This window comes from Primulina tabacum, chromosome 14 (genome assembly GCF_025594145.1).
Source record: "Primulina tabacum isolate GXHZ01 chromosome 14, ASM2559414v2, whole genome shotgun sequence".
In the NCBI taxonomy this organism is placed as follows: Eukaryota; Viridiplantae; Streptophyta; class Magnoliopsida; order Lamiales; family Gesneriaceae; genus Primulina; species Primulina tabacum.
The window spans coordinates 5,211,160-5,231,157 of NC_134563.1; the positions used below are offsets into that span (position 1 = coordinate 5,211,160).

Sequence of the window (19,998 nt, forward strand, 5' to 3'; positions counted from 1 at the left end):
GGCAAACGATGTGGATAGAATTAGAGTTTCTTCTATTACTGGTGATTGATATGGAATGCCAACGTCTGGGAATCGGGATCCCTAGACTAGGATTGAGTCTAGTTTGAGTTTAAGAGTTACGGATATTGATTCATTGATTGATGTTGATTTATGTTCCTGACTATGGTACATGTTTAGAGTAAGGGTTATTGTTGATATTAATTCATGTTTCGGATTATGATACATGCTACGAATATTTGATTCATGTTCTGATTTTGATACATGTTATGAATATCTGTTATATGCTTTTATATTGTTTATATGATTGCATGTATACATGATTTATACTGGGAATGTAATTCTCACCGGAGTTATCCGGCTGTTGTCATGTTTGTATGTGTGCAAGACAACAGGTGTGACAGGATCAGAGTCAAGAAGAGAACAAGGCTGGACTAGATAGCGTGGAGATCCGGGCTCAGAAATAAATTAGGAGTCAGCACTGATATGTAGTTGAACCTAGTTGGATTATTGTAGACAATACAGGACTTGTATGTTTATATTTAATACGTAATTCAGATTGATTTACATAACATTTCCGCTTTGTATTTTAAAAAAAAAAAATTTAGACCCTGTTTATTATAATTGATTGATTAATTCTAAGAACGATTAAAAAACTTTAATTAATGTCCGGGTCCCCACATAGATACAAGCCGGACTACTTTTCATTCAAGATTTTAGCTGAATTTCCTCTAACGAGTTATTTAAAGTCAGGCTGGATCTATGAAGATGATACCTCAAATTTTTCGGAAATGTCTCATAATAAAACAAAGCTATGCACATACTTTTTTCTCTCATGACGTTAGTTTGTCATACCTTGATATATATCAAGGAACATTAATTATTGTGTACCATAAAATGAAATGGGACAAAATACAGGAAGGTTTTGTTTCGGCTAAAGTACAAGTTGAACCTTGTATCCAAAGTTAACATTGGAAGAGTTCAACTATTTAATTGCAATATTCAAGACTGAAGAGATTACTGAAGCTTTCATAATCTGCTTTTGACAAGATCGCGTACACTCTTATTCTTTCTATCAACAAACTGCACAACTTAGCATATACATACTTCAATATCTACTAATCTTCAAGAATTAATTTATGCTACCCTATCAACTCAAGTTGTTCAAATTATTTATCGGAGGGTTGTATTGTTTGAACTCAAGGTCCAAAGGCAGCTCATTTGTAATTGTTGTTAAGAAGTGAACTAGGAGTTTCAATATAGACAGTGAATAAGTAATAACTGAAATAAGTTGTTGTAAACCGAAGTCTTCCATATATCTTGTGTTATTTACTTTATGCATCATTATATTTGTCTACTTGAGTTCATTAATATGTTTTAATTGTTAAGAAATCATCAAATTGAACATATAATAGCTCACTAGTCCAACCTGTTCTTTTTCACACTTGGAAAAACCATTTTCTTGTTGTCAGTTGTGTCTAGCTGATTAAGAAACATGTGTTAACACCTAACAACTGTTGAGGTCAGCTCGATTTTAGAAGAAAACTTTAATAGTCTACCGTTGATCTTAATAGTAAACATGGACTACTTTTTTTTTTTTTTTTTTTAACGTGAATGGAAGATTAATTAAAACTATCGACTATTCGCACAGGTTATATGCGCGCGCGCGCACACACACATATATGATATTTTTTGTTATTTATTTATATTAATAATGCTACAATAATTTTAAAAATAAAAAAATTGGTTGAATGTTAAAGAAACTATTGTATTAATTTTTAAAATATTGTAAAGTTGATATGACAATGATAAGACAACACACAAATTTACAAATAGAGTAATTTTATAATTTTAGAGGGACACTATTGATATTTTTAAAAAATTTACAATAACACCGAAGATAGTTATTGTAAGTGTCTCAAACTTAACAATAAAATAACATAACATAAATAGTATAGATTTATATGATCTTTAAGTTAATTCTTATATGGTTAAATGAAATCATTATTTGTTAACTTTTTATTATATGACAAATAATTTTTAACAGTTATTTAAAATGTGTAGCACACATGTTACTGTAACTTCTTAGGATTGGGGTAGACAAGTTATTTCATCTTCCATCGAATAATAATTTTTTTTTACATATTCAATATTAATAGGTAACACGAGTTTCATATATTTCAATTAAAATTGACATTATTTATTAATGATTCAAAGACTAAAATTTCATCGGATAAAAAAAAAAAGGCTCCAAACGTACCATAGAAAAATTTAATCTTACAACAAAAGGATATACTTTTGGCTGCATATTTGGTGAAAAAAAGATTTGGATCATATGTTGTGGCTGAAAACACAGCACCGGTGATGTGCTCTTTTTACACGAGATGATCAACTGATTATCTCGTTTCGTCTGACAAGTTTTTAAATGTATCTGACATTGTGTGATGTCAGTCAGATGATCAACTGATCATCTCGTATAAAAAGTGCACAACATCAGGTGGCTGTGTTTTCAGCTTCAGCAGATGATCCAAATCCGTGAAAAAAACTTTGGTAGTGGCCACTTAACATAAGTTCTTTCTAAAAACAATTATTTCCTTCACCTAATGCAAGTTTTATTGCATTTTCTTTTTGGTTAAAATATTTTTAGCCGTCTGGACATATGTTAAGAGTGTAAAATTACATGTATTTCTTGGTTGGAATTGACCCAATTCTATAATCTAGTCAATGTATATTATCTTGCAAAATGAAAAAATATATTTATATATAAGAAAATTCTGAATCAAAACCTTGTGCTTGTATTATAATTCCTACATTTTTATTAATTAATATTAATTTAAAATAACATACAATTGATTAAATTAAACTTGAATTTTTTTAAGAAGTCGACCTGCTCCCACTGTTTCACTCTCCATGTTATGTCCAATTTTTTTTTTAATGCATTGAAATTATACATGAAATTAATAGTATTTTAAATTAAAATTATACTTTATTTTACATCGTAGAATATTTTTAAAATATTTTTTTCTTAATAAATTGAGGTATGGCCGGTGGAAATAAATGTAAAAGCTAAGAGTGGAGGGTGAGTTGTGATGGCTGCCAATCAATGTGTGGCGTACATCTCAAATTTACTATAAAATATTATTTTATCATTTATTATGAAATAAAGTAGTATATTGAAGAACATGTCTTTTGTGAGACCGTCTCACGAATCTTTATATGTGAGACGAGTCAATCCTACCGATATTCACAATAAAAAATAATACTCTTAGTACAAAAAATAATATTTTTTCATGAATGACTCAAAAAAAAAATATCCGTCTCACAAAATACAACCCGTAAGATCGTCTCACACAAATTTTTCTTCTTGAAAAATCTATATTTTATATAATTAAAGATTAATAATAAGCTTGATTGAAATAAAATTATTAAATATAATTATTATCCACTTGCGGCTCCATTAATGCCTCCACATGTAAAGATCCAAACTCACATGAAAATGTAATATAAATGTCCCTTTTAACTAAAATATGAGTTTTCTTATTATTATTTTCTTATATTATGGGAGTTTATATATATATATATACATATATATATATATATAAACATGAGTAGGTCTCTTGTGAGATGATCTCACGAATCATTATCTGTGAGACGGGTTAATCTTAACGATATTCATAATAAAAAGTAATATTCTTAGTATAAAAAATAATTTTTTTTATGGATGACTCAAAAAAAGATATGTCTCACAAGACCGTCTCACACAAATTTATATCTAAAAACATTATGCTTTGATTTAAAAGTAAATACACCAATTGGCTTTTTCCATCTAGTGTGTGGGGGAAAACTTTGAATTTGTAATTTAAAAATGAATAATCTCTATATATTATGATTTTTATTAAATAATATATACATATACAGATTCAAGCCCCTGCATAAGTATGCTACATCTGTCTCAAATAAATATGATTGCTTATTTTTTCGTGCAAATAATTGAAAAAACAAAGTTGACAAACAAACTTCACATCGTGTACTTATTTGATTCATTTAGAAAATGATGACCGTGTTTTCAATACTTAATTAATATTAATATATTCGTTAAACAAAAAAAGACGTTGTATCGAAAAAACTCAACTATATATCTAAGACAATAGAAAAAACATGTATAATTGGAACCAACTTATCATGACGTTTACTAACATTGATTAAGAGGCTTTGAGAATGATTATTAAATAATTGGAGAAAATATGAATTTATTTATTTATTTTAGGAATAGTGGTTAGAATATAATATTATTAATTTTAAAAAAATGAATTTGAACGAGGAATCTGACGGTGGAGAAGCAGGTGATTTGAATTATAAGCAACGCATAGGATTCCACTGGAAATTAATAACTTTTGGCATCAAAACTTGTGAAATATATTAATAAGGACCCACGACTTCTGATGGACTAAAAGTACTGTTCCATCGGCCGAACGCTGTCAGAACGATGTCGTTTTTCGGGACGTGAGTCTTTTTGTGCCATACCCGAAGGGGCACTGTTTAAAAAATGTAAATCATGTTTTCTCCTTATTTATTTATAATTATTTGCGTCGAAGTTCTAAATTTTCTGAATTCTCAGTCACTCCTCCCGGGATTGTTTAATTTTTTTTTTAATATTAAAATCCGAGCTGTTATTTTTTGTCATTTTAGATAAACTCAACAGATAATCTCAATAACTGACGAATCATATCCATAGTGTAAAATATACTAGACAAACTCGATATGACATATTCAAAGTTGAGATGACATAATTGAACCTTCGACTTCTTGGTAAAAACTTACCATACACAGCTAGTGCTATCCAAGATACCTCTTGCGGACAACCATTTTTCATTTTTAAGATTAGAGAAAGAGATTTGTCAGAATTGGATTAACAAAAACAACTATCCTTATTGATCTCGTATATAAAACTGATAAATTACAGAGTAAGTCTCTTGTGAGACGATTTCACGAATCTTTATCTGTGAGACGGATATTAATAATAAAAAGTAATACTCTTAACATAAAAAATAATATTTTTTTATGAATGAACCAAATAAGAGATCCGTCTCATAAAATACGACCCGTTAGACCATCTCACACAAATTTTTGCCTAAATTACAAATCATCAACCATTTTACACTCGAATGAATCTTACTATTTGAAATGTTTCACCTGACATCCTCGTACAACGACGGCTGGCATAGATAAATCATTTCAAATTCGTATTCAATATTAAAAAAGGTGATAGAATAATTCGTTTACCATTGAAATTTTAAGCTTTTGATAAGGGTACAGACGATTATTTTCCCAACATGATACCGTTATCCATACATATCATCTTTAATCATATTGTACCCAAAAAAAATAAAAAATTACTAGGTACAAGTACAATATTATTTTTCTAGAAATGCTATTTTTACAAACTCAAATATTGTATCAAAAAGTTAAAAAAAAAATAAATATATATATATATATAAAGCACATGTAATGCATATATTTGGTTATATATGGGTAAAGAATCTGACACAGAATTCTTGAGATATAGGTATTTCACTGGGTAAATTAAGGGTCGACAAGAGATGTTCGAGCCACAATTGATGAAGATGCAGGCTGTCATAAGCTATACTATCAAGTATAAATTATAAGACCCGTGGTTTTTTGTTTTACTAAAAGTTATAGTAAAATATAACAATACAACTGAATTTTTTATATCATACAACAGCTCAAACAATACATTTCAATTATATTCAACGTAGACAATTATTATACCAAATAATCTCTCCAAATAATTTCTTTCCTTGTAATCTGAAATGTCCTTTATTTTTTAACTTTAAAATACTACTAAATTTTATTTTATTTTCCTTATGAAATTTGAACCCTCACTTAAAAAAATAAATCCAACATTTAAAAATATTAAATGCATAAAAATCTATAAATCGCTAACCACAAAATCTAACGTCACTTTAAAATAATCCAACGACAAACTTCAAAATAAAGCATAAAATTTTTTAATAAATAATTCTCAAAATCTTTGCTTAAAAAATTTAAATACTAAGCTAATGCGAAAAATAAAGTCCTTAGGGAGTGTACTGTCGGACTTGTTCTACTCAAGCCTCAACGCTTCCCTCAAAATCATCATCACCTGCAATCATCCAAACCTAGCGAGTCTAATGATTCAGCACGTTGTAACCATACATAACAAATAATACATATACATGTACATGCATAAAAAGCATACTTTTATTTAAAATAAACTAACATAAATTTGTAAACGTAAATAAATCACAAATCATTAAATCATAAAATTTTCCATCATATTATATAAATTTTTGGTGAAGTTTGATACTTGAAAGTGACTAGCTATAATCATATCATCATATGGTCGCGACTGATCAATCTTAGCTACACCAAGTACCTAGGGGCAGTGCGTCAACAACTCTCAAAAATGAAAATATGATCGTCGGGTTCCCTCTGAGGTTTTCTCCCATAAACGGGCTTCCTCTGGAGCTTTTTCCCTCACGATATCCCACTCATATCTTATATGTCACAGTCAATTTATATCCTTCAAATTTTTTTTTCCTTTTATTTATAAAATATCGTTTCCTTCAATACTCGTAAAATAGCATTTTTCGGGAAAAACGTACAATTTTTGCATATATCATAAAAAATATCATATTTTTATCATAACCATTCTAAATATCATTTAACATGCATTATGATTCTTTGGGACACTGTCAAACCTTTGGTACAACCCGGGACATAAAATGATTATTTAATCTTTAAACCTCGAACTTCCCAATTTTGACTTTTTCTTATTTTTATTGACTCGAACCTGTCCCATAGCACCATATAAGCTTAAATTTGACTTCTAATATTTTTCTTAAACACGAGCCTTTCAATTTATTGACTTAATAGCTAAACCGTGAAACGTTTTAAACCCGAATAAATTCAAAATTAATATTTTATTCTCAAATTTTAAACATAAGCTTTTCATCCCTAAACTACCCCCGTGAACCACGAACCAACCCCCGTGGACTACGGTTCGAGCTCATTTCCTTCTCATAGTCAAAAACGAACCCTAAGCCCTAATCGAGCCACGTTTCTCCCAAACACCCAAGCCACCCTCAAGCCACCATGGACCAGACCATTCGCAGACCCTCCTGGAGCCTTCCTGACCCAGCCTAGACCAGCGCACCAGTCCCTAGTCCCTGCAACCAACCGTGCATTTCTCTCCTCTAATCCCCAAAGTCGCGGCTCACACTAATCCGAGCCACCATGGACCACGGCTGCACCGGACCATGTCCGACCCCAAGCCATCCTCCCTAACCCTAATGGACCAGCATAGCCACCCAACCAGCCGTGCGCCCAACCCCAAAACTAGCCGCGAACCCTAACTCTTGGTTTAAGCGTTCGGCTTCCTCCTGCCTTTCGAGCCCTGAGGAGTCTGGTCATCCTAGGACTCTTGCTAGACTCTGGCCTAGCTCTAGTGCAGCAGTAACTCGTAGCCAAGCTTCCCCAAAACCCTTGAAAACCTTAGTTCTTTTGATCCCTTCCATGCACAACCCTTTCTTGCTACTGTCCAACCTTTGTATCATCTCTTATAAACGACACTTTCCTCTTCCCTTAAACACTTTCTATTGGCAACATTTCCTTAGAATTTATAACGTGACTCAAACAAGCGTGAAATCATAAAAAAATGTTTGAAAATAAATCCTTAAATATTGCATATTTTGGTCTAAATAATTTTCATGCTTAAAATCGTAAATCATGCATAATATGATTTGAATAGTACATAAAGAAGGTTTAGAAACGTGCATTTACGTTGAAAACGCTCGAATATTCGATCGTTGACGTGAGTTGCGAAGAAAAACGAACGGGCGACGAAAATCCTTGAAATTTACTCTCCAATTTTTTTCGAAAATTTCAGTGTGTGATGTGTGTATTTTTCGTCTGCTGGTAGGAGTCATAAAGCCTAGGTTTCGTTTTTAAAGTTTTCAAGATTCATGTTTAAATGTCGGGGTTTTGGCGTTCAAAAATAATCAAGCCCTTCAATCCCAGTTAAGCTCGTTAAGGCCCATTTAATTATAAAATAAAATTTACAACATTGTTTTTCAAAAATAATAACTTTCGGACTTTTAAAAGTGACTCGTTTGATTAAAACCGACTTCCCAAATACAATTGGACTCGTATCGTAAAATAATTCGAACTCCAGCATTTTTTAGAAAATTTTCATCTTAATAAATCATTTTATCGAGCCTTAAAAATATTTTCCGAAAAATAATTTTCATCTTATTCGTCACCGATCTCTTTTCCCTAACCTAATATGGAATATCCGGATAACATCTTTAATTTCATAAAATCATACAATCTAAACATTTAATATGTATCATTTGAATATTTAAAATCAATTCAATAAAACAATTAAGCAATTTAAATAATTGCATACATGCGATTTACGTGAGTGATTTTTGGACGTTATACAATCAATATCAAACCCGTGATCTTGACATTTATATCAATTGTCATATCAAGCACTAGTCGTTTACCAAATATTATAACTGACAATAATGATATAACTCAAATCTTATGAACCGTACAACAACTCAAACGAAACATTTCGATTACTCTATCTAACAAAAACAATTATTTCACCAATAACAAGAATGTCGAGAATCATGCTCAAGTATATATCAAAACGAATGATGGATAACACAAGTTAATTTTCCAACTTTTTACGAAGACAAGGTTGTCTACTTGTCTTGTCTGGGGCGAAGCAACGTCTAAGAAACGGTAAATTTTAAATTACATGGTCGTTTACGTGTTTAATATTTCGTATCTTCATTTTTACTCACCAAGGAAAATATTGAATAAACCGATTTTATTTCTCCCTCTATTACTTGGTCAGATCATTCAAAATTTAATTAGCTACACATCAATTTTTAGCTAATTTACATGCATGATCAAAACGTGATGATTTATAACAAGTAATGTGTACCAACGATTCCAAGTTCGGACAAACAACGCCACACAACCTCAAGCTACTCGACCCGAGTTCGTCACGGAAAACAAACCACCGCTAACCCCTCATCGAGCCCGGCTCACATCACAATTTTTCAATATAATTTATGATAACAAATTTCGAAATTAATTTCCGAATTTATCGAGTCCAAACTCAAACCACCAACTATTTGACTTACACATGTTTGAGTTCTCTTCGTTTTATCTCAGGCTAGCCCAACGATTGGAAGGCGCCCTGTAGTTGTTTTGCTTCATGGGAGCACAGTTCTAACTTCTTTCCTATCCACTCCAAAAACCTGCAAAAGTATGCATATCAACTAGTAATTCGAATTGGGATATGCTTAAACCCCAAGGAGAGGCAAATTGGAGTGAACGAAAACGGTACCTCCAGCCCCAAGTCTTTGACATACACATTGGTGAAAAGTTCGGATGGATCGGGCCATGGACTCTCCTGAAAATACAGTAGAATATTTGTTTTGGTTCCAACTAACGATCAAAACATGATACTATGGCTGCTAAAAGGTTTAACAGGCAGACACACAGGTATTATGTTGCACATCTTAATCTTACCTTAGCTTTTGCTACGGCTTCATCCACCTCTTTTCTCGCTTCTTTCTCTGTGTCCTAAGAAAATGGCAAAAAGTCGATTATAATTTATACCATCTTCAGATTTCGCGAAAAATCTTTATACCAAATTATTCTTAAGGCAGAAAAAAAATTGATGCTCCATAAAGAAGATGAAATGGTCACACCTTTAGTTCCTTCTCAGTGGCAAGATCATGAGACAATATGACCTTTCTGATTCTTTCGATAGGGTCACGCTCCTGCCAAAAGGGAAGTGCTCACACATTAGCATAACGAAATTGGTCAATTATAAGGAAAATTTATTCCTGATATCTACCTGTCGAATACCACTAATCTCATCACGTGTACGGTATGTACTCCCTGGATCAGACATCGAGTGTCCATGATACCTATAAGTGTCCATTTCAAGGATCTGAAAAGAAATATCGGCAAAGTGAAGAACAAAATAGGGTTCTTGATGTAAACATAGAAGCAATACTTCGACTCAACAAAAAGGATAATCCATCCATCACCTGCCGTACATTTCTTTCTTACCATGGGTAGCGAATATGGAAAGGGGATTAGTTTTGAAGAAAGTAAGAGAGAACCTCAAAATCATGCTATCTATTTCTGTTCCATGTTCTTTTTTTACAACGAATGTTAGTTCTGTCTCACAACAATTCACACACACAAATACAGTGAACGACTTAAAAGGTCGACGACGCAAATAACCACAAGATAAATATTTGCTCAAAAAAATTGTGCATAAGTAGATTTAGAACATGATAGAACTTACGATTGGTCCATTCTTCAAGGCATGATCTTTAGCAAACTTGCACGCTTGTTTCACTGCAAGTGCGTCCATACCATCCACCTATTAAGAATCATAATATGCAATAAAAGAGACATAATTAGAATAGAAAACTATGTTACCGTGCCAAGGACAAGAAGTAAGCAACATTAGAAAAATAAAGATAAGCTTTTACATATTCCCTAACATGACAACTTTTTCGATCACTCGTACTCTGCCTCTGCCTCAAAGTCCTCGCATCTACAGTCATATACTCAACTTCAAGATTCATCATAACTCATAACAACACTGCCTCCCTGATGAACCAAAGATATATATAGTTTTTTGACACCAATCTAGTTCCATACCAGCAATGCAGAAGGTGAATTTTAGCCAAGTTATAAATGCAAATAAAAACAAGTCCTTTTCAAATGCCATGATCCAAAAACTATATGGCGAAAAGCTCCTTAATTCGACCGTGTGTTTTGCAATTGGTACACTCACCTTCAAACCTGGAACATAATCCCCTCTCTTGTAATAAGTTGCACTCTTAGCTGCCCTCCATCCAGCTGTGCCCATTCCATCTGTGAACCAAACAAACCAATAATGAATCCAAATACACTATAATACGTGAAAATCGATCATAAAAACTGATTATATGCTTAAAGACTATCGACAGAAATCAGATTCGCAAAAAGTAGCACCTCCTCAAGAATTCCCAGTACTATAATTTGAATGTGACAAGACAATTAAGCCGAAATATTGAAATTTTATCAACTTGAAAATATTAAAAAAGCTAATAATATGAAAACCTTCCAATATCAATTTCCCAAGAACTCAATTTCATAACATTACAACATTTCTACCTAAAATTAATCTCATATTTATTACTCAATAAAAAATAGATGTTATATCTAGTTATTTTCCAGAGGGAACCACGGGGAATGGAGGGCTTTTAATAATTTTTAATTTAAAAATAAATTTTATTCTCAAGGATACAAAATATTATTGAAAAAAAACAAAACAAAAATATCACCAACTCCACTGTGTCGGACGAGAATCGGTTTCACGAAGAAAAGAAAAACAAAGATTTCAAAATTCTTACACTGGTTATTCTCGCAAATATCCTTTCAGAAATATCTGCTAAAATAATATATTGTGGTGCTATACTTCATATTTTTGTGGAAATAGCTATTAATTCCTTAGCTGTAAATAAGTATTCCTTGTTGATGAACCCTCTGGCCAGAAGTCTGGAGGAGTTGCTACCTGCTAGCTTGTCCAATAGTTATTTGTGTTTTGTTCTTCTACGGACAGCTCTTGTCATATCTTCCCTAATTGTCGCATTTCTTATTCCCTTTTTCGGTAGGTGACTGTCATGTATTTTACCTTCTACTTTGACATTTTATGTGTGTCTTGTTGTTTCGAATGGTATACCAACCGATGAATTTTATTTCTTGTTCTTCTTTTGCAGGTACTATGATGTCTCTAATCGGTTCTCTTTTTAGTGTTCTTATGGTAAACATGCCAAACTTCTATCAATTTTATGGATGCTAAGCATTTTTTCCTTTATTTGCATGACAAACTTCATATGGAGTTTATAAATATAGAGTTCCTAACACGAACGCGTCATGTGTCTTTGATCCAGGCAATAATAATGCCAGCTTTATGCTTCTTGAAAATCCAAGGGAAGAAAGCCACAAAAACTCAGGTTGTCTCCCTTAATTCCAAGAATCTTAGATACTCCTCATATTGTGTCTTCTTTTAGTAGTACATGTTCAGGGTGGTGAAATATTTTCTTTCATTCAGAGTTGGATATTTACGTGAATCTCATGGACCTTTTGTCCATTAATCATTCTTGTCTGCCCTGATTTTCTCTCTCAGGTTGTGCTTAGTGCTGGTATTGTGGCTTTGGGAATTTTCAGTGCGGTTTTGGGAACTTACACTTCACTGTCCGAACTTGCAGAGCAGTACTCATAGATTTTTGGAAGGTTTCAAGTTTCAGCAAGTTTATTTGGCCTTCAATCTTGTGAAACGCCATATTTAAAGCTGTAAGACACAACCATGTCTCATTCCAGAAGTTGTCCAATCTTGAAAGTGTGAAACCTGAATTGTGGGTTTCATTTGTTTTGTTGATTGGTAATACGTACATCCTTGTTTTTAGGGGTTTTCAGCTTAATTTACCAACTTTCTTCTTCAATCCATGTCAAATTTAAATAAAATAATTATTTATTTATGGGTTAATGTAATATCATGTAGCCAAATAATTTATCTTTAAAAAAGTATCCAGGTAATTATATTACAAAATATTTTTGAATATTTCATTTTATTACAACATCGAATATAAAAAATAAAATACAAAGATTCTTATAAGACTGTCTCATAATTCAATATTTTGAGATAAATCATCGACCTATTTATTCAAAAGTATTAATTTTTATGTCAAAAAATTTATGTTTTATTATATATGTGGACCGAGACGGTCGATCCCATAAAAGTCTACTTAAACTAAAAATAGTTTTTGAAATTAAACCAGATATCAATTCACACTTAATCGTAAATTATACAATCAGATGATTATGAACATTTGGTCCCTTAGAATCTAGACCTGTAAATGACTGTTGCATGAAATTATGAAATCGAAATTTCCCCAATTTGTTGGAATTAGGTTTTACTATTGCGATTAAAGATTAAATCGACCTTTGTTGATAATAATAAGATTAAATCGACCTTTGAAATTCAGGCCCAATTTTTCAGCTATAAGTTAATTTTCCAACTTTTTACGAAGACAAGGTTGTCTACTTGTCTTGTCTGGGGCGAAGCAACGTCTAAGAAACGGTAAATTTTAAATTACATGGTCGTTTACGTGTTTAATATTTCGTATCTTCATTTTTACTCACCAAGGAAAATATTGAATAAACCGATTTTATTTCTCCCTCTATTACTTGGTCAGATCATTCAAAATTTAATTAGCTACACATCAATTTTTAGCTAATTTACATGCATGATCAAAACGTGATGATTTATAACAAGTAATGTGTACCAACGATTCCAAGTTCGGACAAACAACGCCACACAACCTCAAGCTACTCGACCCGAGTTCGTCACGGAAAACAAACCACCGCTAACCCCTCATCGAGCCCGGCTCACATCACAATTTTTCAATATAATTTATGATAACAAATTTCGAAATTAATTTCCGAATTTATCGAGTCCAAACTCAAACCACCAACTATTTGACTTACACATGTTTGAGTTCTCTTCGTTTTATCTCAGGCTAGCCCAACGATTGGAAGGCGCCCTGTAGTTGTTTTGCTTCATGGGAGCACAGTTCTAACTTCTTTCCTATCCACTCCAAAAACCTGCAAAAGTATGCATATCAACTAGTAATTCGAATTGGGATATGCTTAAACCCCAAGGAGAGGCAAATTGGAGTGAACGAAAACGGTACCTCCAGCCCCAAGTCTTTGACATACACATTGGTGAAAAGTTCGGATGGATCGGGCCATGGACTCTCCTGAAAATACAGTAGAATATTTGTTTTGGTTCCAACTAACGATCAAAACATGATACTATGGCTGCTAAAAGGTTTAACAGGCAGACACACAGGTATTATGTTGCACATCTTAATCTTACCTTAGCTTTTGCTACGGCTTCATCCACCTCTTTTCTCGCTTCTTTCTCTGTGTCCTAAGAAAATGGCAAAAAGTCGATTATAATTTATACCATCTTCAGATTTCGCGAAAAATCTTTATACCAAATTATTCTTAAGGCAGAAAAAAAATTGATGCTCCATAAAGAAGATGAAATGGTCACACCTTTAGTTCCTTCTCAGTGGCAAGATCATGAGACAATATGACCTTTCTGATTCTTTCGATAGGGTCACGCTCCTGCCAAAAGGGAAGTGCTCACACATTAGCATAACGAAATTGGTCAATTATAAGGAAAATTTATTCCTGATATCTACCTGTCGAATACCACTAATCTCATCACGTGTACGGTATGTACTCCCTGGATCAGACATCGAGTGTCCATGATACCTATAAGTGTCCATTTCAAGGATCTGAAAAGAAATATCGGCAAAGTGAAGAACAAAATAGGGTTCTTGATGTAAACATAGAAGCAATACTTCGACTCAACAAAAAGGATAATCCATCCATCACCTGCCGTACATTTCTTTCTTACCATGGGTAGCGAATATGGAAAGGGGATTAGTTTTGAAGAAAGTAAGAGAGAACCTCAAAATCATGCTATCTATTTCTGTTCCATGTTCTTTTTTTACAACGAATGTTAGTTCTGTCTCACAACAATTCACACACACAAATACAGTGAACGACTTAAAAGGTCGACGACGCAAATAACCACAAGATAAATATTTGCTCAAAAAAATTGTGCATAAGTAGATTTAGAACATGATAGAACTTACGATTGGTCCATTCTTCAAGGCATGATCTTTAGCAAACTTGCACGCTTGTTTCACTGCAAGTGCGTCCATACCATCCACCTATTAAGAATCATAATATGCAATAAAAGAGACATAATTAGAATAGAAAACTATGTTACCGTGCCAAGGACAAGAAGTAAGCAACATTAGAAAAATAAAGATAAGCTTTTACATATTCCCTAACATGACAACTTTTTCGATCACTCGTACTCTGCCTCTGCCTCAAAGTCCTCGCATCTACAGTCATATACTCAACTTCAAGATTCATCATAACTCATAACAACACTGCCTCCCTGATGAACCAAAGATATATATAGTTTTTTGACACCAATCTAGTTCCATACCAGCAATGCAGAAGGTGAATTTTAGCCAAGTTATAAATGCAAATAAAAACAAGTCCTTTTCAAATGCCATGATCCAAAAACTATATGGCGAAAAGCTCCTTAATTCGACCGTGTGTTTTGCAATTGGTACACTCACCTTCAAACCTGGAACATAATCCCCTCTCTTGTAATAAGTTGCACTCTTAGCTGCCCTCCATCCAGCTGTGCCCATTCCATCTGTGAACCAAACAAACCAATAATGAATCCAAATACACTATAATACGTGAAAATCGATCATAAAAACTGATTATATGCTTAAAGACTATCGACAGAAATCAGATTCGCAAAAAGTAGCACCTCCTCAAGAATTCCCAGTACTATAATTTGAATGTGACAAGACAATTAAGCCGAAATATTGAAATTTTATCAACTTGAAAATATTAAAAAAGCTAATAATATGAAAACCTTCCAATATCAATTTCCCAAGAACTCAATTTCATAACATTACAACATTTCTACCTAAAATTAATCTCATATTTATTACTCAATAAAAAATAGATGTTATATCTAGTTATTTTCCAGAGGGAACCACGGGGAATGGAGGGCTTTTAATAATTTTTAATTTAAAAATAAATTTTATTCTCAAGGATACAAAATATTATTGAAAAAAAACAAAACAAAAATATCACCAACTCCACTGTGTCGGACGAGAATCGGTTTCACGAAGAAAAGAAAAACAAAGATTTCAAAATTCTTACACTGGTTATTCTCGCAAACCAAAATCGCAGGTAAATTCCACAACGCCGCCATGTTCAAAGCTTCGAACAACTGCCCCTGATTCGCAGCTCCATCTCCATACAGAACAAATGTCACATTCTCCTCCTTGCTATACTTTTGGGCAAAAGCCAATCCACAACCCAGCGGAACCTGCGCCCCAACAATCCCATGCCCGCCGTAAAACCTTTCGGGCTTGTTGTAGAAATGCATCGAACCACCTTTCCCCTTCGAGCACCCATCTTTTCTCCCCATGAGCTCCGCGAACGCTTCGAAAAGCGTGCCCCCACGGGCGAGGTAAAGGCAGTGATCTCTATACGCGGTGATTATGGCATCCTTTCTGGTGGTCGCGGCCTCCATCCCGACGGCAAAGGCTTCTTGGCCGTCGTAGAGGTGGCAGAATCCACGGATTAGCTTCGCCTTGTAGAGAGAATCGGCCGTGATTTCCATGCGGCGCATTACGGCCATGTCTCGGAAGAATTCAAGTAGTTCTTGAGGCGTGGTTTCGACGGAGCGTGAGGGAGGGTCGATATTGTGTGGAATGAAAGGGACGGAAGTTTCGACGGTGATCGGGTTGGTGGAGTCGGTGGCGAGGTGGCGCGTGGAGAATAGGGCGGTGGGAATGGATCGTTTCAGCAGAGTAGTAGCTCCTCGGCACTTGGTTAGGTGAGCCATAGCTGGCCGTTGAGTGGCTGGTGGTTTATCGATGACCGGAGTTGGAAGAGAGGTATCTCTATGGAAGAATTATTGCAGTCTAATGCTGGAATATAATATAATATCAGACAGGGTACGTGTAAACGTAACGGTGTAGAAACTCTCCACCTGTTGCTTCATTGCTATGGACTTGTATAAACTAATTTTAGTGTCCCCCTCCAGTAGTCATGTAATACCCGGAATTTTTATGCGGAGTCGGTGATCATTCCATTTATTCATATATTTAAAATTAAAAATATTATTTTTAATTTATGAATTGATAAAAAAATGTTTTATAATGTTAATTTTTGAAATGATTTCAAATTAATTTTTATATTATTTATTTATCGAAATATAAACTTTTGAATTCGTAGCGAGATGGACAAAAAAGACAAATTTCAAATAAATCTTCCAACCTTACTTTCGTTTAGATTTTACTATCTTGCCTGTCGAAAATTAGTTTAAACTCTCTTTTTTTATTTTAAAAAAATTCAAAATCATCATTGAGTCAATTTTTTGGTTCGTGACGTTATTATATCTATCAAGTGTGCTCAAAGACATAGAATTACGTAAGATTTTCAGCTTATACCTACAATATGAGGGGTTATATATAAATATATATATATATATATATATATACATTTTTGAATGGAACGTCGTCGGATTGTATCTACGGGGTTTACTATATATAAAGTTAATTTTTAAAATAATACATGAGAGGGGCGATAAGTCTTGATTCTTTTATTTAAACATACAACATATTATTACATAGTAATATCCTATAAATGATGATAAAAGTGTTTAGCTACTTATTGTAACTGTAATTACAACACACATAAACTCAAAATATTACAAATATTATTTTAGAAGAAAAATGAAGATGTTGAATAATATATTTGTTGGGTGCAATAATTGTCCCTGCTTAGTAGAACGGTCGAACCGTGATGCTTGAGCTGCTGTGTGGTTTAAAAGATTTGAGTTGCACCATTACCACCAACTATAACTTTTGGTAAAGCGGTAAGCACTCGGTCCTACAATTGGTATCAGAGCCAAGGTCACGGGTTCGATTCTCATTGATTGCAAGAAGTCCAATTATTGGGAGGGAGATTGTTGGGTGCAATAATTGTCCCTGCTTCGTAGAGCGGTCGAACCGTGGTGCTTGAGCTGCTGTGCAGTTTAAAAGATTTGAGTTGCACATAGAGGTGGGCGCGGGTCGGGTTTTCGGGTTCGGATACCCGACAAGTCGGGTAGTAAATTTTACTACCCGACACCAACCCGATCATGTCGGGTACCCGAATTTCGGGTACTCGAAATTTTCGGGTATTTTCGGGTACCTGGCAGTCGGGTACCCGAAAAAAAAACATTTTTTTAAATATTTTTGAAAAAATATATGTATTTTTCACATTTCACAAAAAAATCATGTCATTATATCGAGTTATAGCTGGTCATTATATCATATTATGGCTAGTAAATTAAAAAACTCATGTATTTTTCACATTTAACAAACCCATAAAAAAAGTAAAAAACAAAAAACAAAAAAATTCGGGTACCCGATACCCAATCGGGTATCGGTCAAATTACCCGAACCCGAACCCGATAATGTCGGGTACCCGACAAACCCAATTTTTATTAAAAATACCCGACGCGATCGGGTTTTACCCGATCGGGTCGGATCGGGTTCCCGATACCCGAGAATAAATGCCCACCCCTAGTTGCACATTACCACCAACTATAGCTTTTGGTAAAGCGGTAAGCACTCGGTCCTACAATATTTGTCTTCCTTCTGTCCAAATATATATAAGTTTTGGTGGATCTGAAATCCAGAATTCAAACTTGTGAATTGTTTTTCCATTTTTGGCCGACATCATCTTTTAGTTGGTGTACCACTAGTTAATGTATGTCATATTATGGTAGTTGAGTGATCCATCCTCCATTAATGGAGTTGTTGGATCATGTTTTATTTACGTTTGTCGGAGAAATTTGTGCTTTTGTATGGTCTCCGGGGAAAACATGATTTGTGTGGATCTTTACCACTAGGACTTGTCTCGCATTATATTTTCGGTCAAATATGTGCCAAAAACCTTTCCCAAATTCTGGCTTTTTTTGGTTTGAGCATTCTGGGCAGATTTCTACTGATCTTTTCTCACATGAACCATGATGCATAATTCTCGACGAGTTTCAATACTCTCGTCAACTTGCTGTTTCAAATAAGATTTTTTTTCCAAATATTTCTTTTGTACAGCTTATAGTTTTTCTGTTATGTTATTTAACAGAAAAGATCTATTTATAGAATTTTGATAAAACTTAAATAGAAACTTAACTTTGTCCAAAAAATCAGGTGTTGGCGACGGTTTAAACAAAAACCATCGCGATTTAAAAATTTGCGAGGGTTTTATAAAAACCGTCGAAAATTTTAGCGACAGTTTATAAACGTCACTGATTATCGACAATGTTGGAAACTAGATTCTGGAGTTTGACAAAACATGAATCAATCGATTAACAAAATATGAATCAACTGATACGCGCAAGCAAATTCGGCAACTGAACTTATCAACTGAAATCAGCTGATACAATGATACAGAGTAAACTGATCAGTTGGAACTAATAAGTTAAAAGGCAACTGAACTTATCAACTGAAATCAGCTGATACAATGATACAGAGTAAACTGATCAGTTAAAACATTCAGCCGAATGCCTCAAAGTCTCTCAACTGAAGATGTCTCGGGAAAAAACAAAGAAGACATAACAGATTACAAGAGCACCGCACAACAACCAAGACTACTTGAAACAACGCATTACGGACAAAGCAATTAAGACGCCGAATTACAATAATAAAGCAAACAATATCGAAGGAATAATCAAGTGGAAACCAACGGATACAAAGATTCAAATTTATCTCAAGATTACCGTTGGAAAAGAAGAGTATGAATATGGCAGAAGAAAAAGAAGAAGCAACGATACATCATTCAAAACTTGCTATTACTCTGTCAAAATCTCAGCTCATTCTTACTTGATTTATTCGTAGCAATCAAGGCTACAAGTTGAGCAAACTAGCACTCTGTAATATTTGTTAATTCAATAGTGCTAAGATCAGTTACGCACAGAGATCATTTTGTAATACTAAGAGTTTCAGTTTAGGCAGTGGGTAAGTCCTAACTGAAGTGGGTCTGTACAAGTGTTGTATTGGATCAAAGTCTTTTAGTGGAAATCCTATCCTTGTGATAGAAGGGGTGACGTAGGAGTAAATTCTCCGAAAATCCAGAAACAATCCTTGTATATTTTATTTCAGTTCTGTATTCTATCTGTCAGTCAGTTACCTTCCACAAGTACCTAAGTTTAACTGATTGATATTGACCAACAAGATTCCGAGAATCAGT

The 19,998-nt window shown here is 33.7% G+C and overlaps 3 protein-coding genes across 3 annotated transcripts; 1 reads left to right on the plus strand and 2 right to left on the minus strand.

The window, feature by feature from the left end:
• Window positions 1-8,971: 8,971 nt before the first annotated feature.
• LOC142524454 (pyruvate dehydrogenase E1 component subunit alpha, mitochondrial-like) lies at window positions 8,972-11,507 on the minus strand. The gene is made up of 8 exons (XM_075628460.1): window positions 11,496-11,507; window positions 10,895-10,974; window positions 10,397-10,474; window positions 9,938-10,033; window positions 9,789-9,860; window positions 9,607-9,660; window positions 9,422-9,487; window positions 8,972-9,332 (listed from the first exon to the last, which is right to left on the minus strand). The coding sequence occupies exons 2-8, from the start codon at window positions 10,967-10,969 to the stop codon at window positions 9,288-9,290; spliced, it is 486 nt and encodes a 161-aa protein (XP_075484575.1). The 5' UTR covers window positions 10,970-10,974; window positions 11,496-11,507; the 3' UTR covers window positions 8,972-9,287.
• Window positions 11,508-11,515: 8 nt separating this feature from the next.
• On the plus strand, window positions 11,516-12,587 carry LOC142524455 (amino acid transporter AVT1A-like). The gene is made up of 4 exons (XM_075628461.1): window positions 11,516-11,752; window positions 11,862-11,905; window positions 12,036-12,098; window positions 12,272-12,587. Exons 1-4 carry the CDS (start codon window positions 11,620-11,622, stop codon window positions 12,365-12,367), a joined length of 336 nt encoding a protein of 111 aa, XP_075484576.1. The 5' UTR covers window positions 11,516-11,619; the 3' UTR covers window positions 12,368-12,587.
• An 801-nt stretch (window positions 12,588-13,388) lies between these two features.
• LOC142524453 (pyruvate dehydrogenase E1 component subunit alpha-1, mitochondrial-like) lies at window positions 13,389-16,780 on the minus strand. The gene is made up of 8 exons (XM_075628458.1): window positions 15,913-16,780; window positions 15,312-15,391; window positions 14,814-14,891; window positions 14,355-14,450; window positions 14,206-14,277; window positions 14,024-14,077; window positions 13,839-13,904; window positions 13,389-13,749 (listed from the first exon to the last, which is right to left on the minus strand). Exons 1-8 carry the CDS (start codon window positions 16,601-16,603, stop codon window positions 13,705-13,707), a joined length of 1,182 nt encoding a protein of 393 aa, XP_075484573.1. The 5' UTR covers window positions 16,604-16,780; the 3' UTR covers window positions 13,389-13,704.
• Between the last annotated feature and the right edge of the window lie 3,218 nt (window positions 16,781-19,998).